The 21,019-nt window shown below is 41.5% G+C and overlaps 1 protein-coding gene across 1 annotated transcript in view; it reads right to left on the bottom strand.

Moving 5' to 3' along the window:
• Nucleotides 1–21,019, bottom strand: part of LOC145401316 (lachesin-like) — a 158,785-nt gene that overhangs the window by 9,447 nt on the left and 128,319 nt on the right. Inside the window, exon 9 of the mRNA XM_080273642.1 lies at nt 5,574–5,651. Within this exon, the coding sequence (XP_080129768.1) occupies nt 5,574–5,651 (78 nt within the window). The remainder of the gene's footprint in view (nt 1–5,573; nt 5,652–21,019) is intronic.

The raw sequence follows: 21,019 nt of genomic DNA, 5'->3' as shown, positions 1-21,019 counted from the left end.
GTACGAGAGATTGTCAGAGCCTACTGGGTTCGATATAGCCTTCATTATCCCCTTCATTATAAGAGGTCTTCCTTGAACGGAACAAGTTCGTCTGGTGGCAGAAAGAATTAAAAGTACCAACACGCCATTGTATTGAAGGGATTAAATAATGAACCGCTCAGCAAGACGTAATGTCAGTGATGAGATTTCTAGCTCCACTCTCAGGGCACTGTAATCAGCTTTCGTTACCCTGTAAACTAAGCGACACCAAACGCACACGTGTCGGACACAGCGCCAACCCAGATGAGGTCAGAAAGCTGTAATACCGTCCTTCTTGTCCTCAGGCACTCTCCCTGCATTCATGCTAAGCAGTTTCCAGGTCCAGTCTGTTATTACTTTCCCTCCCCACAACAATTTTCCACTCGCGCCATTCACTCCTGTCACCGATGCCGTTTAAATATTTTCCACTTCCGAGCATTATTCCCACCTGCTGATCTCTCTCTGCTCTTGGTCTTCCTCCCACTAGTCTGGCCATCACCAACTCTGATATTACAACATTCCTTCCACTCACCACATTAACTCTCTCATCCTTTTAAGACACTCTCAGGTGACTTAAATCATCTGTTGTTGGCTGAAACGGAACACAAACATGGTTCTGACCATGAAAGGGTTAAATAACTGGCTGAAATGTTCTCACCATCTCTTCCGTGCCTGACTCCTTTCCAATGACACATCCAGCCATCCCCTTCTCATTTCTACTGCTCCCTCTTCCACCTTTGATTTTCTCAGCTACTTTTAGAACTGCGCCTCAGTTGTTCTGCCACTAATTATTTCACCCACCGAATCAGACGAGTTTATTCACCTATGGTAGTCATTGCAGTGAAGAAGTAAATGAATGCTAAAGCTAACCCTCCAATTTATGAAGTCTCTCCTAAGACAAGAAAAATGGACTAACCACGGCCAGAGTACATAAATGGCGCTGGCTGAAGAGTTTAACTACCTCCCATTCTCTTTCCTTAGTTGCAATTTACCGTGAGAATCAGACGGTGCACACTTGCTAGACAGGATAGATATCGTACTCTATATTCATGTCAAGTGATGAGTCAGTCGGACCGTCCTAACTAATCACATGCAAACCTTGAGTCACAAAGTAACTCTGAACCATTACTTCATTTACGCTCATTAACATTTCCCGAAGAGTTTTACCGTTGACCGTGGGTGCCTTGAAGAGTCAGGTACCAATAAAGAGTCCCATCCTATGAAACAAACAGTGGGTGGCTTCTGAGGGTCCATCACTTAGGACGACAAATACGGTTAGGAAGAAAGCACGATGTACAAAGTCTAATCTATCCATCTATATGTCGCCTACCTATCTATCTTTCTACCTATCTGTCCATCTATCTATGTCTATCCATCTATCTATCTATCTATATACGTACATACATCACCTAATCCTGTGTTGCCCCATGAGGAGCGTAGGAGCCCAGGGCTAGGCAAGTTGGTCATATTTAAGATGAGAGTGACCAGCCTTCCACATCCCTAAGTGGCATTACGTGAGCAATAAATATCAACCATCTCTTGGATATAAACCTACACAGGTTCAATCTGGCTCCAGCGCCGTAATTACCCACTAAACCACCAGGCGTCATAGTTTGATTTATGGTTACCACCCACCGTAGTAAATGGTTGCCTGGTGTACAGGAAACCATTTGGCTTGTCACTCAGTGTAGAGTCACCCATAGACAGAAGGAAGAGGAAAGAAAGAAGGAGAGAAAGACAGAAGAGGAAAGAATGAAAGAATGAAGGAAAAAAGGAAAGGGTAGTCACCCGAGAGAAATACTACATCGAGCGAGTGGACGGCGAGCGCCTGCACCTCTCTCTCTCTCTCTCTCTCTCTCTCTCTATACATATATGGAGCCTCTGTGGTACAGTGGTAGAGTGTACGTTTTTGTACATGGGAGAACGACGGTTCTTGCCCTGCCAGGGTAATAAACTGGGAGCACTCTTCTGGCCACATACTGCTTTGGCAGACGTAAGGGGTGCTGTGGTTGAACAAGTGTTGCGCACTATAAATTATGTTTGCACCCAGTCAGCTTGCGCGGGCCGGTTACCTTGGTTCACAGACTACACACACATCCAAAGCCACTCCAACACTACAGTCACACTTACAAGCACTTGTCACCTTATATACAATCTCTGCAAGACAGCCTAAGCCACTTGGTAGAGATACATAGGCTATATCGTCCCCACTTTGGTTGGGATAGGCTGGTCCTGCAGTGGATACACAAACGGCTGATGAGATTTTATATATATATATATATATATATATATATATATATATATATATATATATATATATATATATATATATATATATATATATAACTACTGGCCAGCTCCATGTTGCCCTTATTGTTAGTCACTTCTTATTTCTTTCTTGTATTCTTTCTTTCTTGTTTAACTGTGACAGGCACTTCTACCCTTCAGAATTAACCGATTCCAACCAAATTTGGGCACAATGACCAGCCCATGTCCTAGCTGTGTCTGCAAGGTTTTGATTGCTAGGAAACTACTCATTCCCTAGCAACGGCCTAAAACTTTTTTTTTTTTTTTCCGAACAATTCACATATTGAACTGCAGAAGCATTACTAATGAGTGTAGAAAGATGATTTTTTTTTTTTTTTGGCGAAATCGTGAGGTCATTCCCTATCGGAAGTGTGCCATCCATTTTCCCTTCTTTTTTCTAGTTTTCAAGCGGCAACCCTGCGAAGATTGGCCTCGGCATCCCTTGCAACCAGTACCAGTTTTCAAAAATGTCCCCCTAGTTCCCCAGCGGCTGAATGGAATTGAATGAAACTTTGCAAACGTATAGGCATTAACTAGTACTACATCTTCCTTTGTGCTACATTGGCCAGGTCAGGGGTCAAAGGTCATCAGATGCAAAAACGGTCATAATAGCTAAAATCACGACCATGCTCGTGTGAAATGCTGTCTCCAAAGATTATTAAGCCAGGGCCATGATTCTTGGATGGAATGTTGCACTGGAGTATCTCTATATAAAAATTTCATTTAGTGTCGAAACTCTCTTCCAGTCACTGGCAGCGCCACAAAGAAATTGTACCCTTGGTGGGGCATTCCGTGAATTTGAAGTTCCCTAGCTCCATAATGGATGGATAGAATCGAATGAAACTTTGCATTCTAATAGACGTTAATGAGTATTATAAGTGTGCTTCGTGCAGGCATGACGTATATCCGCCAGGTCAGAGGTCAAACGTCGTCAAGTACAAAAAATATGAAAAGTGCTAAAACTACAACCTTGCTCACAAATAAATGCTAAGGCTCCGAAGTTTATTAAGCCAGGGCCATGATTCTTGGGTTGGATGTCGTCCTTCAGTATTGTCAAAAAGGAATGACTTTTCGTGTCGAAACCTACTTCCGGTCGCTTACAAAGCTTGGTCCACTAAAGATGGCCGTTGTCCCCTAACAGTCTGTATATATATATATATATATATATATATATATATATATATATATATATATATATATATATCTGTGTGTGTGTGTGTGTGTGTGTGTGTGTGTGTGTGTTACAGGGAATAAGTGTAACCTGTGATTTCATGAAATCCCTAGGGAATTCGTTAAATGAGTTTAAATTAGGATGGTTTAAGTAAGGTCAGGTTAATTTAGGCTGCGGTTGGGTTAGGCTGGAATAATCTAGGTTAGGTTTGGTTAGAGAAGTTATGTTATGTTAGGTTGGTTAATTTATATGAACGCTTAACATTACTTACCATTTATATAAATTAACCTAACCTAACTAACCTAACCTAAACTTAACCTAGATTCTCCCAGCCTAACTTAACTGCAACCTAAATTAGCCTAACATTAATTAATTCATCCTAATATAAGTTCATTTCACGAATTCCCTCGGGATTTCATGAAATCACTGGTTACACAAATTCCCTGTAATATATATATATATATATATATATATATATATACGGTATAAGTATGTACGAGTATGCCCTTTACGTGGTTAGACTTACTAGAAGACTGATAAAACTTGATGGCAAGCAGTGCTCAAAGGCGTTAAGAGAAATGTGACCTTACTGGTATAGGCTGCATGTAAACTGAAGACAATTATCGTGAATGTATCTTATACATTTGATGAAATGCTTGTTGGGCATCGTAGGTGAATACTAATGGGGGAAAAAAATGATGGAGACTGAGGATCTGACAAGCTAACAAGTTGGAGGAATGAGATGTTTTATCCTGATGCAGGTACAGTGAGAGACTTAAAATGACAATAATGACGACGTCAGCGATGATGATGATGATGATTTGTTTAGAAGGATTTATGACCATGCACTAGTATTACAAGCTTTGTAAATCCAAATGTAATTTTTTACTAAACCACATCAACTCCCGACATCTTACTGTAAGCACTGTTCATAATGTGAATTCATTTTGAGAACGTTTTAAATACAACAGTTACGGTATATTATTCTACTATTTCGAAGAGAAAGGGCTGATTTTATTTTCTTCATTTTTATTTTTTATCAGATGATTGTTTCATGTGACCGACATTCTAGAAAAAGGGAGAGAGTGTAATTTGATAGCAGCTATACTTACCGTACACGGGGATAGTCATCTGCGGCAGAAGAACGTGTCAATGTACCTAAATTAGTCTCTCAGCAAGTATCATTTAGAGTCTTACCAAAGGGCAGAGCTGAATATTTTAAGCTATGAAGCTATATTGATTTTCGCCCTATGAATCATCTTAACGTAATCTAATATTTGTAGAAACAACAAGCCCCCTGAATTTTATTACCTTTTAAGTTTATTCTTGCTATCTTCAGGCGGTTCCGTTCAACTTAGCAATGGCCTCTCGTACTGAACAAGTCAATAAAGGCTGTAAACTTCATTTTATAGCAGAATTTATTCAAAGGTGAACAAAATTTCTGGGGATACCAATAATATCAGTTACATCAATACAATGTAGAGGCCAAAGAGAGCTCACTGAAGGATGTAGTGGCTGTGAGCACCGATCCAGGGGGGGTCGGTGGTGCAGTGATGACACCCTGCTCGCAACAGAAAGATCTAGTGTCAGATTCTCTAGCCTGTAAGACTGTTCGACAAAGCTGGTTTGCCTTTTATCCCTGTTCACCCAGCAGTACAATCAGGGACCTGGATGTTGTGTCGATGGTTGCGTATCGTATTCTATGAGAAGAATCAACCTTAGCAGTGTCTGCCTTAGTGAGCCTCGTGTAGGCGACGGACATTAACCCTAAACCTTGTACTTTTAATCCTATACCTTCTTCCTTCTGCCATGTGGCCCGATCGAGGCGTCACTGGAAGCAATGACAAGTCGAACGATCATCACAAAATGGGAATCAGAGAGAGGGGGACGCCTGCGACTGCATTAAGGTTAAGTGCGGAATTATGCAGCACTCCCTCCCTGATGCTCAGAAGTTGGACTGACATTTTGGAACGCTAGAAGTTACTAAACATTCTCCCCAAACTGATCGCGAGAAACAAAACAAGACGAGAAAACTAAGGAGAAGACAGAATCGACGTGGGAGGAAATCAATACTCACAATCCTTTTCTCTAAATACATCGTCCACCTCCGAGTACACTTCGTTCACCGCCTCGCCCGTCCTCCACGAGTTAGGGCCTGAGAGAGAGAGAAAAGGAGAAAGAAAGGAAAATAAATAACATGCGCTGGTTTAATCTGTTCTCGACGGTTTCTAGCTTAACACACACACACACACACACACACACACACAATGAAAAATGGGATGAGTAAGTTTATGTTTGGCAAAAGTAATGAACATAAAATAAGTCATGTAGCAGAGAAGTGACGGTATGATGAGGGGTGACAATGGAAGTGGGGTGTAATGAAAATGCAAGTGATGAAAATGGAAATGGATAAGAAATCTGAAGTGGTGATGAAAATGGAAGTAATGTGATGAGAAAAGTGATGTGATGAATTTGGAAGTGAACTGTGCTGTTGGAAATGATGTGATGAAACTGTACGTGGTATGATCAATAGGAAATGGTGTGATGAAAAAGTGAAGTGTAGAAAAAAAAATAACACATAATGAGTGTTACAGAACCACAACAAGAAGAGTAAAAGAGAGACAACGAGAAACGTGTGTAATGGAATTGGAGGAGAAACGAGAAAAATGTGAGAGATGTGTGACGATACTGACTGAAATGACATGAGGGAAGTGTAATGAAACTGGATGAAAAGTGTTGCGTTCGTGGAAGAGCAGTGTCGTGAATTAAAAATACTTTCATTAACGCCTTCAGTACAATGGCATCTTTTAAAAAATATATTTTTCTGCCAAACAGCTGTATTCGGCTTTGGACAGGCTTTTCATACTGGAAGGGTTGAATATAGTCTCCAGTAAGTCCTTCACTACCAACGGACTCTCCAAAACTGAGCATAATTGACCGGTTAGAGCAAGAGTTAACTAGAAACGACGTCACTGGACTGAAAAGTTAAATGCTTTTGTTTTTATGAACGCACATACAGTTCGCTCTAACACCAGGCAGTTTTTGTTAGGAGAATCCCACACGTTAATGGACTGAAACACAAGTGACGAAAAAAGTGGGCGAGAAGTGTGATGAAAATATATGGTGTGCGATCGATGAACAGAGAAAACAGAAATAAATGATAACAGCAGTTGTAGCTGTAACCCCAGACTCATCTGGACATACCCAGTGGACTGCAGGCTGATGCTGCTATAATCCTGGTGCCCACCTTCCTCCTTTAGGGGGATAGGGAAGGGACTGGGGGACGTTTGTATAACTACGTAGTGCCACCACATGAAGGCGTTTCCCTCCAGCACCGGTAGATTCGCAATGAAGCAATCTGTGATAACTGTGGAGAAATACAGTCTCTCCTTACACGTTCAAAACAAAGCCGTACTACGTAATTTTTATCTTGTTATGCAGACGATTTTAGTCAGCATATGAGAGACACTTTGGGCAGAGAGGGATCAGATTCAGCTTTCATTAACCTCTTCACTAGGAAAGGGGTCTATGAAGTTGAATAAAATATTCTGTCTTTAGATATGTCAGAACAAACCGAAAATATGTCCTCGGGTTGAGTGATTTTAAACAGAAAGTGCTAAGGTAAAGCCTGCGGCAAGTCCATTATTTTCTGACTGTCATTTGCAAAGTCCATAATGAGAGAAAAGCGTGCTCAGTTCGTCTGCCTCGCTACTGACTGTACGAGTACTGTATTATAAGGTATTTAAGCTAGCCACATGTAATACTCAAAACTGTTCCACAAATAACCGTTAGATCTTAGGACTTTTACAAACTAATATTAACCCATTCAGACTGAGGATGACTATTTGCCCGAAGACGAAGTCTACGACCCTAGCAGGCTTGAGCTGGGAGTACAGTCTTCCATCCACCCGTCAGTCTGTCCGTGCTGCAGCGGCCGTACTTATGCAACGATTTTCACGACTGAGGTGTCACATGAATCCTCTGTACCTGACGGTGTAACCTCATCGGAGTGGTAGACGCCATGAGTAAACCTAAGGCCACAATGCTCAAGTATGTCTATATTTACAAGACTATAGGCAATTACATTTGTATCACTGAAAAGGGCGTTCCAAATGTAGTAATCTGTGTTCTCATCACAGTTCAGATACAGCAAAGGAGAAACTGGCAAATACAGAAGAAAACTTTAATTGCATAGGTGTGTCGTTTAATTATTAGGTGGTGGAGGTAGGCAGTGTGGTAGGTAGCGAGGTATGTAGTCAGGCAGGCAGGGAGGTAAGCAGGTAGGCAGGTAGATAAACTGGGAAGTGGGTAGGGAGGTAGAGAAGTAGGGAGCAGGGAGGTAGGCAGAGAGGGAGGTTGGAAGGGAAGTAGCTACGAAGCTCAGCAGGGAGGTAGGTAGTAATGTAGGTAGGCAGGAAGGGATGTAGTTAAGGAAGCTGGTGGACAGTAGGGTGGGCAGGTAGGTAGGTAGATAGGCAGAAAGGAAGCTAGGCAGGGAGATAGGCAGAGAAGTATGTAGGGAAGTAGACAGGGAGATCAACAGGTAGGGAGGTAATCAGGGGCGGCAGGCAGGGAGGTAGGTAAGTAAGCAGGTAAGCAGACAGGGATGTAGGTAGGCTAGCTGGGAAGAAGGGAGGCAAACAGACAAGTAGGGAGGTCGGTAGGAAGGTAGATACAGATGCCGGGAGACAGGTGGGGAATCGGGTGGGTAAGTAGGTACATAGGCAGAGGATCCGTAGGGAAACATGTAAGGATGTAGCCAGAGAGGTAGGTAGTTGGGAAGGTAAGTATGAAGGACACAAGTACGTAGGGAAAAGCGACAAGAAGTGCAGGTTAATCCTTCATATGCTAAAGGAACAATTTGCAGTTTAATGAGCCCCGGTTAAAGGATCACATCGTCGAACAGTGACTGCAAATCCTGTGACTGTGGCATAACAAAGATTCCACTGTACACGGCAGGGATTATACAAGACTGCATACTCGGGACCCTAGCTTGGCAACACGCAGCTAGCGGTATATTCTTGCTATCTTCAGGCACCTTTATTCTGCTTTAGTCTGACTTTTCGAACTGGAGGAGTTAGACATTAACCCCTTCACTATTAGAAAGTTCATTTTAATTCACCATAATGGTCTGCTTGCAGCAGGAGTAAATTACAAAAAGACACCTTCGCCGTGAAAGGACTAATAATACGGCCACTGGTGATATGGAAAGAGGGAGCGATGGACACCTAAAGTAATGCAGATTTGGTGTCATTTTAGTGCTGACCTATAAACACAACAGGATATGTAGTCAAAGATGTCACATTACATATTTGGAGTAAATGGGGTGAAAATTGACGATTTTATGTCCATTTGAAAATTTAGGCCCGACCCACCTGACACTGACCCCCCTTACCGCTAACTGGGAGGTTATCCCCTTGATGTAATGAGGCACGTTATATGATACAGATTTGAAAGATGCACATTTAGGTTCTGGTTTCAAGTCGATATGTTGAATTTGAAAGGAGTTATGGAGAAAAAACGATTTTTTACCCCTTTTTTATTTATTTTATTTTTTTTTTTTTTGGGGGGGGGGCTCTACGGCCTGGGCTTTGGCCAAATTTGGCCCAAATTTTAATCAGTTGATCAGAAGGTCATAGCCCATAATCCCTGTAATTTTAGTCAAAATCGCACCAGTGGTTTTCACGTAGAATTGTTAACAGACAGACACACAAACAAACAGACAGGCAAACCGAGTGAAAACAATACCTGTCACCGAGCCCCTCCGGGGCGGGGACGTCTGACGGCAACAAGACACAAGAGCAAAGTATCATCGTATTCAAAAGATTAGTGGAGAATGATTCCAATCTCTTCACAGTGAGGGGTGTCTCCTATACTGATACGGCCGTCGACTCTACTGGATCAACAGACTTCCTTACTCCACATCTGGTACGAGTCAAAAGTACCTAAGTTGCTCTTCCACCACTTCTAGTCTCTCTCTCTCCACACACACACACACACACACACACACACACACACACACACACACACACACACACACACACAATCGCTAGGTTAACACTGGCTGGTATGATGCTTCATATCTTAGATTTTTAATGACTGAGTTTTCTTTCATGTCCAGGACCCATGAAACAATCTAAATGGTAAAAAGTGGAATCTTGTATGAAACCTTACTATACCATGGTATACCAGTAAAGCAAGGTAAGTGTTACATGACTGATCTGTACTGAGGCCCCACAGGTGTCATTCTCAAAGACAAAGGTGAGACTTTTGGTGGCCGAGCCAGAAAGGGAAGTTTCTCTACGTCCGTCAGGTCGTAAATATGCAGAAAGCAACACCCGCGCCCACCGATGGATCTAAGGGCCGAACATAATGCTACGCCATATTACGCTTTTCTACATTTACTTGACTTTGTTACCTTGACCTTCGACCAATTGCTCTCAACGTCGTATTACATCATTCCTACCTGCAACCAAGAAAAGTCCAAATCACATCATAGCCTTTTAGGTTGACCTTCCTCTGTGATCAAGACTCTTACCTTCTCTGTGACCTTGACATTTGACTAACTGTTCTCCGAATAGAGCCATTTTATTCCTTCCTTACTTTGAGTCCTTACGAAAAGTTTGGTGTAAACTGAATCAGAGCTGCCTAACCACCTTACAGCCTAACCTTTCCCTTTGATCTATTGTTCTAAAAAAAGAAAGAAAGGGGGGGGGGAAAGCGGTGCCAAGGCACAGCAAACCCGTCCCAGCAGTCATTTTAGTGCTGCTGTATAAACACAGCAGGCTATCTAGTCAAAGATGTCACATATCAAATTTGGAGTAAATCGGGTGAAAATTGACGACTTTATGCCCATTTGAAACTTTTGGCCTGACGCACCTGACATTGACCCTCCTTCTGCTAACTGGGGGGTGACCCCGCTGATGTAATGATGCATGTTATACGATGCAGATCTGAAAGCAGCACATTTAAGTTTTGGTTTCATGTCGACATGACAAATTTGAAAGGAGTTATGGCGAAAAAACGATTTTTACCTGTCCCCGTTATTTTACATTTTGGGGGCCTACAGCCTAGGCCTTGGCCCAATTAGGCCCAGAATTCAACCAGGTGATCAGAAGGTCATAGTTCATCATCCCTGTAACTTTAGTCAAAATCGCACCAGTAGTTTTCACATAAAGTTGTTAACAGAGACAAACAAACAAACAAACCGGGTGAAAACAATACTCGTCCCCGAGCCCCTCCGGGAAGGAAAAAAAAAAAAAAAAAAAAAAAAAACAATAGGTCAACCCCTTGGCTAATTTTCAATCCTTCCACCCACTTAGGGCCAAATAAGTTCAAAATTGTTTTAGTTATTTTGGTTCATATAGACACATGGGTCGAACTCTGACCTTGCCCTGTGATCTTGATCTTGATTTGTTGTTCTCAAAATCGAATCCCTTAATCCTTCCCTTACTATGAACACTTCCAAAATGTTTGGTGTAAATCGGATGAAAGCTATTTAATGTGAAATTGTCATCTGACCTTTACCTTTGACCAACTGTTCTAAAGAAAAAAGAAAATGGTCCGCCCCTTAATTCATCCTCAGTCTATCCAGTTAATTTGGTCTAAATTAGATCAAAGAAATACGAATTATTTTGTTCACACAGACACACGGGTAAAAATTTGACCTCGCCATCTCACCTTGACTTTTATCCAATTCTCAAATTCGCATCCCTTCATTCTTCACTACCCTCAACCCTTTAAGCAAGTTTGGTCTACAATGGATAAAAATTCTTTAAGTTCGTTTAGCTAAGTCAGATTTGACCTACGGCTGTTGCTTTGACCTTTGACATATACAGTAGTTCTCCAACGCATCAACTCCATAGTTATCCCTCTATCCCGCAGCCTAATTTGGTTAAACTTGGAATTTAAAAAAAATTATTTTCTCACACACATACACACACACACACACACACACACACACACACACACACACACACACACACATGTCCACCTATCGCAATATAACGCCAGCTTTCGCCTTGTAAGCGCGGGTGTAAAAATTAAATAGGTGTCTAGCAGTAATTACCCATGGAACACATATGTTAAACTTGAAGCGAACCGGTGAAGAGAACGGCACCGAAATGAAAAATTTTTGGAAGAAAAAAAAAATAAAATAAAATAATAATAATAATAATAATAATGAAAAAATAAAAGTAATTAGGTCTCCACATTATTGTGGGGATACCTAACTGAAATATGAGAAAATTAAAATGAATATGAAAGAACATTTTTTTTTTTTTTAAATAACAGAACGGAGGAAGGAAAAACAAATGGGGAAAAAAAAAATAATCCATACACCAGACTACTGGTGTCCTCCATTCATAAAATATCTGTAACAGTTAGACTTGAACAGTTGTGGGTTGAAATTTGGAGGAAAACAACTCTGGGGAAGCGAGTTCCAGAGAGATGCAGTTCGGGGAATGAAAGAATTCTGATAGGCAGAAGTTCTGCAATATGGTTGAGTGACATTCCAGTCATGAGCGCTACCAGATGCCCGTGTAGCACGAGGGAAGGCATGGAGAGGCGGCACCATGGACGCAACCTCGTCTGAGCACTTGCCAAAAAAATATCTGTAAAATAATGCAAGGGAGGCAACATTCCTTCTTACTTGCAGGGGAGGTAGTTTATATGTAATGGCAGGGTTGTTAATGATTCTAACAGCTTTATTCTGAATTTTGTCCAGTTGTCTCAATGCAACCTCTCCACAACCATTCCACAAGGGTGAGCAATATTCAAGCTGAGAGCGCACATGACTCTTATAAATTATAGCTAACTGCTCATCGGCGAAGAAGTTACGGACTCTGTACAATTATCCAAGTTTCTTTGAGGCGGCCTTAGCAAGTGATCTGACATGAGAGGTCCAGCTGAGGGCACTGTTAAGTGAGACACCAAGAATTTCAATACTTTTGGAGATGGGAATATTAGTAGCACTGAAGGTAATGTACGAATCTGGCAATATCTGTCTATTAGTAAACTGTATATATTTAGTTTTACTAGCATTAAAAGAGACAAGGTTGTTTTGTCCCCATTCACTGATTGTAGCTAGATCTTGATTTATGGAGATGGCTGTACTGAGTTGAGAGGTAGAAATATTAGACTTTGTAAATGGATGTCAGTGTGAATGAACTATGTACTGAGTTGAGAGGTAGAGATATTAGACTTTGTAAATGGATGTCTGAGTGTGAATGAACTATGTAGTGTTGAGTCATCTGCATATGAGTGAACGGGATTGTGAGTGACAGATAAGAGATCATTAATATGAACCAGAAATAGGATTGGCGCCAGAACTGATCCCTGCGGCACGCCGGCGTTAATTGAGTGATGAAAATGGAGAAGAACTGGAATGAAAGACAAGTATGATAAAAATGGGAAGAACTGAAAATAACAACTAGAAGGGCACTCATTGGAGCGCTTTTTCATAATGGGTAAGGTTTTCTCAACAATCATTAGGGTTTCGTAAAAAGAGTTTTCCGGATCCGTAATCTGTGATACACTGTACGATCCTGATCGGTCCCCAAAATTAACTGATTGTTCTCTGGGACATGGGCTATCTACCTACCAAATTTGGTCCAAATTTTTCTTTAAGTTTTGAGTAATCCTGCTAGCAAACAAACTAACAAACAAATGAAACTGCCATAGGCAGACCACTTGCCAGATGGACCTGATCACCGTATGTCTGACGTCAGTTTCTTCTGATCTTTCTTCCTTTTTCATTAACTTTTCTCCTTTCCTTTTCTGTTCATAACTCAATCTTTCTGTTCTCGGCATTATTACAAATCAGACATAAAAAGATGCAAAACACTGCGGATTACTTTTGGCGACTGCTTACACGCCGGTGAAAACTAAGCAGACACAATCGGATCCATCCGGCAAGTGCTCTGCCTATGGCTTAGTTTTCACCGGCGTGTAGGCAGTCATTTGGCGAAATTTTTTGCGCTTCACTGTCAAGCGCGGGATGGGTTTACGAAGCTAAAAATTGCATTGCCAGGTGCGCCAGACGTTTCTCTTCAATATGGTAAGCAAACAAAAGTTCGCTTTTCGAAATCTGAAAATATGGTGATGGGGCCAGCCTCTGGGTCCTGATGATTTCTGGACCCACAGCCATTGAGGGGTCTCAACTCCCACACCCAGTTCAGGGCCTTTGACAGATTTTGATGAAAAACAGTAAGCTTTCAGGGTTTAAGGTTATCTACCTTCTCAGTTTTTATCAGAACGATTGGTGCAAAACTGTGACCTGTAGAGTGCGAACAAACAGACAAACATATGGAACTGACCAACATGTTTGCTGAATCAAAAGATTCTTGCATGAATCAAACAGGGATGAATACATACTATCCTTGTCGGTGAGAATGAACAATCACAGAGTTCAACCCCTGTTCTCAACAGCTGGTCTAAAGGCTGAATATTTGGTTTTTCTCTGTGACCTTGATCCTCGACACATCCTTAAAATATAATTTCTTCATTGCTGCCTAACCCTTAATCCTCCAACCACGATGGGTTAAAATCAGATCAGAGCTGTTTGAACTGACTTTGCCCAATGATTTTGACCTTTCACCATTCCCTCTAACCTTGACTGATCTCAAATTCTATTTTTATCGTCTACCTAGCGAGGATATAATGTAATCGCCTGTTTCTGTGCATATGTGTGTGTGTGTGTGTGTGTGTGTGTGTGTGTGTGTGTGTGTGTGTGTGTGTGTGTGTGTGTGTGTGTGTGTGTGTGTGTGTGTGTGTCTGTTGCATGTGTCTGTGTGTTTGTCTGCCTGTGTGTGTGTCTGTCTGTTCCCAGAATATCTCAAAATCAAGTGGGCAAATTGTATCCAAACATTGTGGTCAGTATCGCGGGATGTATGGCGTGTTCGTTAATCATTTTGGCAGCGCTGTGATAATATACCTCCGACTGACAGAGTATTTTGCAAGTAAAAAAATGCCCTCTAACTTTTTCCTTTAGCTTGCCATTATTGACAATTTTCTGTCGTACCCTCAACGAAGAGAATGGTAATTTAAAGGGTAACTATTAGATATTCTTCAAAGGCCTGTGTGTGTGTGTGCGTGTGCGTGCGCGCGTCTCACACACACACACACACACACACACACACACACACTGACCAAAACATACCATCTGTCCTCCCTGCGCGAGCGCGGATGTAATTAAAGAGAATCATGATAAATGAGAGGTATGATGAAAATGAAAGGGAACTATGATGATAGAGAATTACAGTGAAAACTGAAGAGATGTAAGATGAGCATGGGAGGGAACTGTGATGAAAAGGGAAGAGAACTGTAATGAAAACGGAAGAGGATTGTAATGAAAATGGACAGGAAAATGATGGAAATGGAAGAGAACCTGAATAAAAACAGAAGAGTTTAATGATGGAAATGGAAGAAAATTATGATGAAAATGGAACTGGAATGAAAATGGAAGAGAAGTGTAATGAAAATAGTGCAGCATTATGACTTATTTGACAGAGAATTAGGGTATAAACGAGAACCGTGATGAAAATGGAGGGGAACACTTTGTTGAAAATGAAAGTGAATTTTAATGGAAATGGAAAAGAATTGTGATGGAAATCGAAGTGAATTATGTTGAAAATATAAATGGCCAGCGATGAATCCTGGTATGAATGAAAGGGTACTGGCAGTGGTCGAGAAATGTAGTCTGCGCTGGGGAAAAAGTGTTGTCATTGAAAGAAAACACAGTAAATAGCGTGAGAAATACTGAAAAACAAGTGTTACGGGGAGATGAGATGTGTGGCAAAGGCGATAAAGAAGTGGATGAGTTATAAACATAAGTGATGCACACAGCTCCAATTAATAGCTCTTTTTCACATTCTGAGCTAGAACCAATGAACAGGGTTTACTGAGATCCCGTCCTCCTCAGGTTTTAATGTTTCCAGACGCCTTTGACCTATTGTTCTTAAAAAGAAAAGAAAAATGGGTCAGATCCCTTGACTGACCGTCGAACCATACACCAAGTTAGATTAAAATCGGATTACAGCTACTTGAGTTACACTGTTAGCACACACAAAGAAACAAGCACGCCAAATAAAACGTTACACTTGTCACAGTACTTGAGGGCGGGTGTTGCAAAACTTGACGCCTTAAGATCACTGCTTCTCCCACCCTCACTGAGTCATGAGGAGACACCCGAAATTCCTGGCGAGAAGGCAGGACGTGTCAGGATGCAGGTAGGGAGGAACTGCTTACCACTTCAGGCTCCCCTCACCACTCGATTCTCAGACTCCCTCCACTCATGACCACCTTTCCATCAAACTCAGTTGCACAGGTCCATCTCCATCCTTCTCAGTACACCCTCTCTGCTCCACTCAGTACCACTTCTCAACCCTGCTTGTTCACTGCACTCCACTCCTTCACTCGGTACCATCTCTATACCATCTCGCTTTCTAAGCACCACCTCTTCACCCCACTCCCTGACTCCCCACACCTTCCCACCCTGCTCAGTAGTTCCTGTCTAGTTTTCAATGCCATGTAAGCTCCACAACCAGGTAAACGTCTTGGTCGATGCAGCTGTTGATTCAGGATATCGCGTACATTTTGCAAAACAATTTCCAGACGTTAGCTACCATTACCACGACACCATAACAATACCTTACCACTACCATTCTACCATGCCATTACCACACGAACTTACTACCACCACACTGCCATACCACTATGTCACTACCTTACCTCTACCACACTGCTCAACTAATACCATACTACCATACCATAACCACTCTAACCTTAACACCACCACACTACCTGACCACTTAGTACCCCACTACAACGACACCACTACACATCCACAATGTCCCACCACCACCATAGGCCTACTTATCATTTCACACAGATACAGATTTGACATTTTTTCCTACAGAAGAGCGCTAATGTCTCCTCACTTTGTTAAGACACCCAAAACTTTAACAGAGGAAGGAGAATTTTCCCACTTCCGTCTTACCGTACGTATTTTTCGCTACATTTTTGCCACATCCAGACGTTTTTATTCGCCTCAAGGGAGGGTTTACAAAAGTGTAGGAATTACACCTATTCTTCATTAACCCTTGGGCTACAAGAGGCTAAGTAAAACAGACTGACAACAGCAAGAAGGTATACAAATGACGTCACCGTGCTGAAGGGGTTAAGGAATGAAATAAGCTGCCTAATAACATGTCCTTGAGTCTCGTTGCTTATTTGCAAACCTTCTAGACATCAGACTGTTTATAAGATTATGTGTTTATACAGTTATCCTTACTCACACACCTACCAATACGACAGAACCAAACTAGAGTGAATAGTAAGTTCCTAAAATGCTACAACTAAAGGATTTTAACGATGCTGACTAGTACAGTGACTTGGTTATCATATATATTGGTTATGAGCCTTCACGAATATTTTCCCTGATTTCTGAATTGCATTTTCTGTGTGTGTGTGTGTGTGTGTGTGTGTGTGTGTGTGTGTGTGTGTGTGTGTGTGTGTGTGTGTGTGTGTGTGTGTGTGTGTGTGTGTGTGTGTGTGAAAGAGAGAGAAGGGGGGGGGAACTTAGACAGCTCTACGAGGGCCAATGAAAAATTCTAATGTGAGCTATAAATTGAAAACTTCTTGATCACTAAACTTTATACGCAGGGCTTCTAATGGCCAGCCAGGAGAATGATATCTATGCCACACCACACTGATATAGGCAGATGGGTAGATACAGATATAGCTACACACAGATGTGGGTAAATATACTGCAGATATACACTGATGCACCGATGAGTAAGTATAGATATCGATATGGCACTATATTACAACACGATATCACTGGACTATATTGTATCAGTTTACCACAGCACTGCATTACATCAAGCATCACTGTATCACACCGTACTGAATGATGTAGTTATGTCATTATGCTGCATCACTATTGCCTACCACAAAACTAAGCCACATCATACTGGTATACGGTGGGTTGGTATGGCAATATGTTACACCACCATACTGATACAGACGGAACATAATATTACAACACTTAAACTATCCCTACAGATATACTTAGGACATAATATGACGACACCACAATATCGTTCAGCTCTGATATATTCATTGCACCTACACTCCATCAAACCATTCAGTACTACAAGACCCAATACACTGCTATATACTCTGAAGATTTTTACATACCTCTGTATGAACTGATGGTGTAATTTATTAATATACTTGAGGTTGGGGTCACTGATGATATTTAGGTGACTGTGACTCACCGACAAAGTTGTGTATATCGTCATCATCACCATATCATCATAATTTCTTCGTAAGAGAGAGGTACGGTAAGTACCACAGACAAAGGAGGAGAATGCCCTCAAATTGGAAAACCAACAAACAGTACGGCAAGTGAAATTGGTCAAGTAATCATCCACATTTTATTATCATTAATACTATCATAACAATGGCTACATTTCAAAGACAGAATCATCGGCACATTTTTCTTTGTGGATGTGCTTCACACACACCGGTGTGTCAAAGTCATTCCGTCGATTACTAAATTAAATAAAGGTGCTAAGTCTGTCATGTGCCGTTTCATACGTATTTTCTTCATTCATGTCAATACCTCAGCTTCCGTAACTCACTTTCTCACACACATTTACCACAACCATACATCTTCATTGCCTACCACGCCTCGACATACCTTTCTTCTAATCTCTTTCTTCTAACTTTGTAGCAATACACAAGGCTACTTAAAAAACACTAATCTCTGTTTCTTATTCAGTCTACTGCACGTAATCACAGACATTTTCCGTAACAGTCTTCTTTCCACTGCTCTCACTACTGACTTCACTATCGTGACACACCAGTTTTGCACTCGTACGTCCGCTTGCACACAATGTAACCTCAGTACTCAGTCCTCTGTTTTGTATCAAAGTCTTCATCACCTCCGTAAGGTTGACGTCTCCATCTTGCAGTGACCAGTGAGATACATGTGTCTGATAAGTCTTTTGTACCTACGTTTCAGATGGAACAACGAGTGTGTAGAGATATAGTAACTATACCTGTGGGACTTGTGTTGGGAGCTGACTCTGTACTGGTTATGTTCTATACAATTCATGGAAAACCATGTGCCATTCGACAGTGCTGTAGTGAAGACCCCAGTGCTGTAATGAAAGGCGTAGCGGGCGTCACTGTAACCTCCTGGTGCCTGTACCACCAGCCGTGTTACTTGTCCTGGGACCATTAAACTTTACTGGGTTTAGCGCAGCCTGTCCATCCTCCTTAAAATATACACTATTATCATTTTTGTGCGGCTAAGGAGGAATGTCAAACCCACTCCCCGTTCTCCCAGCGCCTCAGTGCTAAAACCATGGATTCATTTAAAGGCTGGTCGTTAAGTCACGAAAACGAGAGGTTAATCTAATTACCAGTGAAAGCTATCTTGTCATCAGCCGTCAATCTATCAACACTCAACAAACATAATGAGTTCAATTTCAGATAACTATTTATAGCATTGATGGAAGCTTGCTATGTCCGTAAATGTCACAATACGAATGCTTCAATAAATTATGTTTCTACTGTGAAAGGTCCTGGGTTCGAATTCCGGGCCGACCACCAGATCATTGGCGAGGGTTTCTTTAGCGAATCCGTCCGTACCTAGAACTGACATAGGGATTGCGATCTAATTTCGTCCCGTAGTTGAGAGGAATGTTTGTTGGGTGCTTCTTTGTTGATTACGCTTGTACTAGTGATTGTCTTTTATTTGCTAATTACTTCCAAAGAATGTTCTTATGAATATCCGACACATGTTCTTCACCAGCAATTCATTTCCTCATCATTAAACTATCCCCGACCCTTCTTCCTTTTGATCTGACAACAAGCCACGCAATATTATGGGTGCTTTCCTAGTTACGTTGTTGTGTATAGCATAATACATACATACATATATATATATATATATATATATATATATATATGTGTGTGTGTGTGTGTGTGTGTATATATATATATATATATATATATATATATATATATATATATATATATATATATATATATATACACGAGAGTATATACTTGTGAATGTATGAAGATAACTGAGAAATACCTGCCTCTCTCTCTCGTGTGTGTTATCTCCAACGAGCCAAGTTGTGAAGAGAGACGGGAGGAGAGGTGGGGGGACTGGGTCGCCGGACAAGGAAGCTAGACTTATCTTTTTGTCCGTGTGCTGAAGACGGGGAGAGATAAAAGTGTACGAGGAACGATAAGAGGGATGTATCTCCGTGCACTGATGTCTGGCATCCCTCAATACGTCAGATTAGGTATCTATATAAAACTCAGTGTGTTTTGTGCCAGTATGTGTGTGCGTTTCACTTTATGTATAACTGTATACTCGATATTAAATTAGGACATTTGTCGGACACAGATGAAGTTATTGCTGCAAATTGTTAGCCGCTGTGTATACGTGCCGTTGTGTAATTATGAATTACAACAAATACCGAGGGTGATATCGGAATTTACATCACAGGGTGCCATGTAATAAAATGCTGTCCTGTGGCTCAGAATGTTGAGTTTGGCAAGGGTTCGGTAAATTTTCTTTACTTTTTTAGGGTGCACAAACAAATTATGTACAGTATAAATGTTTTTTTTTTATTATTATAAGTTACGCAAAGTAATTTGCGTATAGCCCAAGAATTTAACAAAACATTACAGTCTGAGGATGATTTGCCAGCGATGATTGGCACATGGAGAAATATCTATCTATCTATCTATCTATTGCCAGACGCCTCAATCCCGTTTGGGGTGGCCACAAACAAATCGCCTCCAAGTCGCCCTGTCCCCCGCCATTTCACTGCCCTGCTCCCAACTCACACCCCCCTCTCTCATATACCTCTCCACCCCATCCCTCCATCTCATCCTCGGCCTCCCCCTCCCTCTTCCCCCCTCCACCTCACTCACATACACTCTCTTTGTCAGTCTTTCGCCCTCCATCCTCTCCACATGGCCAAACCACCTCAGTGTGTTCCTCATAACGCTTCCTATCACATCCACATCCACACCATAACGCTCCTTTATATCCTCATTCGTCAGCCTGTCTCTCCACGTGACTCCACAGGCTCCTCTTAAATAACTCATTTCCACTGCTCTCACTCTTGACTTGTGTCCTTCCAACAATGTCCAAGCTTCACTTCCGTACGTTAGAGTTGGTATCACAATACTGTCATGTAGTAACTTTTTCACTTCCATGCTCACTTCCCTGTTTCTTATCACTGCTTTCAAGGAACCAGCAACCTTTCTTCCCTGCTGTACCCTTTCAAGCACTTCACCCTCCAAACCTCCATCCTTACTCATCACACTACCCAAATACTTAAACGTACTCACATTTTCCAATTCCTCACCATCTAACCTCGCTGTACATTCACTAACTTCACCTCTCTCAAAGACCATCACTTTACTCTTCCTTACATTCACCTTTAGGTTCCGTTTCTTACACACTCTCTCAAACTCATCCACCAAGCC

The sequence above is a fragment of the Coenobita brevimanus genome, chromosome 55, assembly GCF_032717465.1.
Source record: "Coenobita brevimanus isolate Jiangsu-jjx chromosome 55, ASM3271746v2, whole genome shotgun sequence".
In the NCBI taxonomy this organism is placed as follows: domain Eukaryota; kingdom Metazoa; phylum Arthropoda; class Malacostraca; order Decapoda; family Coenobitidae; genus Coenobita; species Coenobita brevimanus.
The sequence above is the reverse complement of the archived record's forward strand: the minus strand, read 5'-3'. Positions and strand labels throughout refer to the sequence as shown.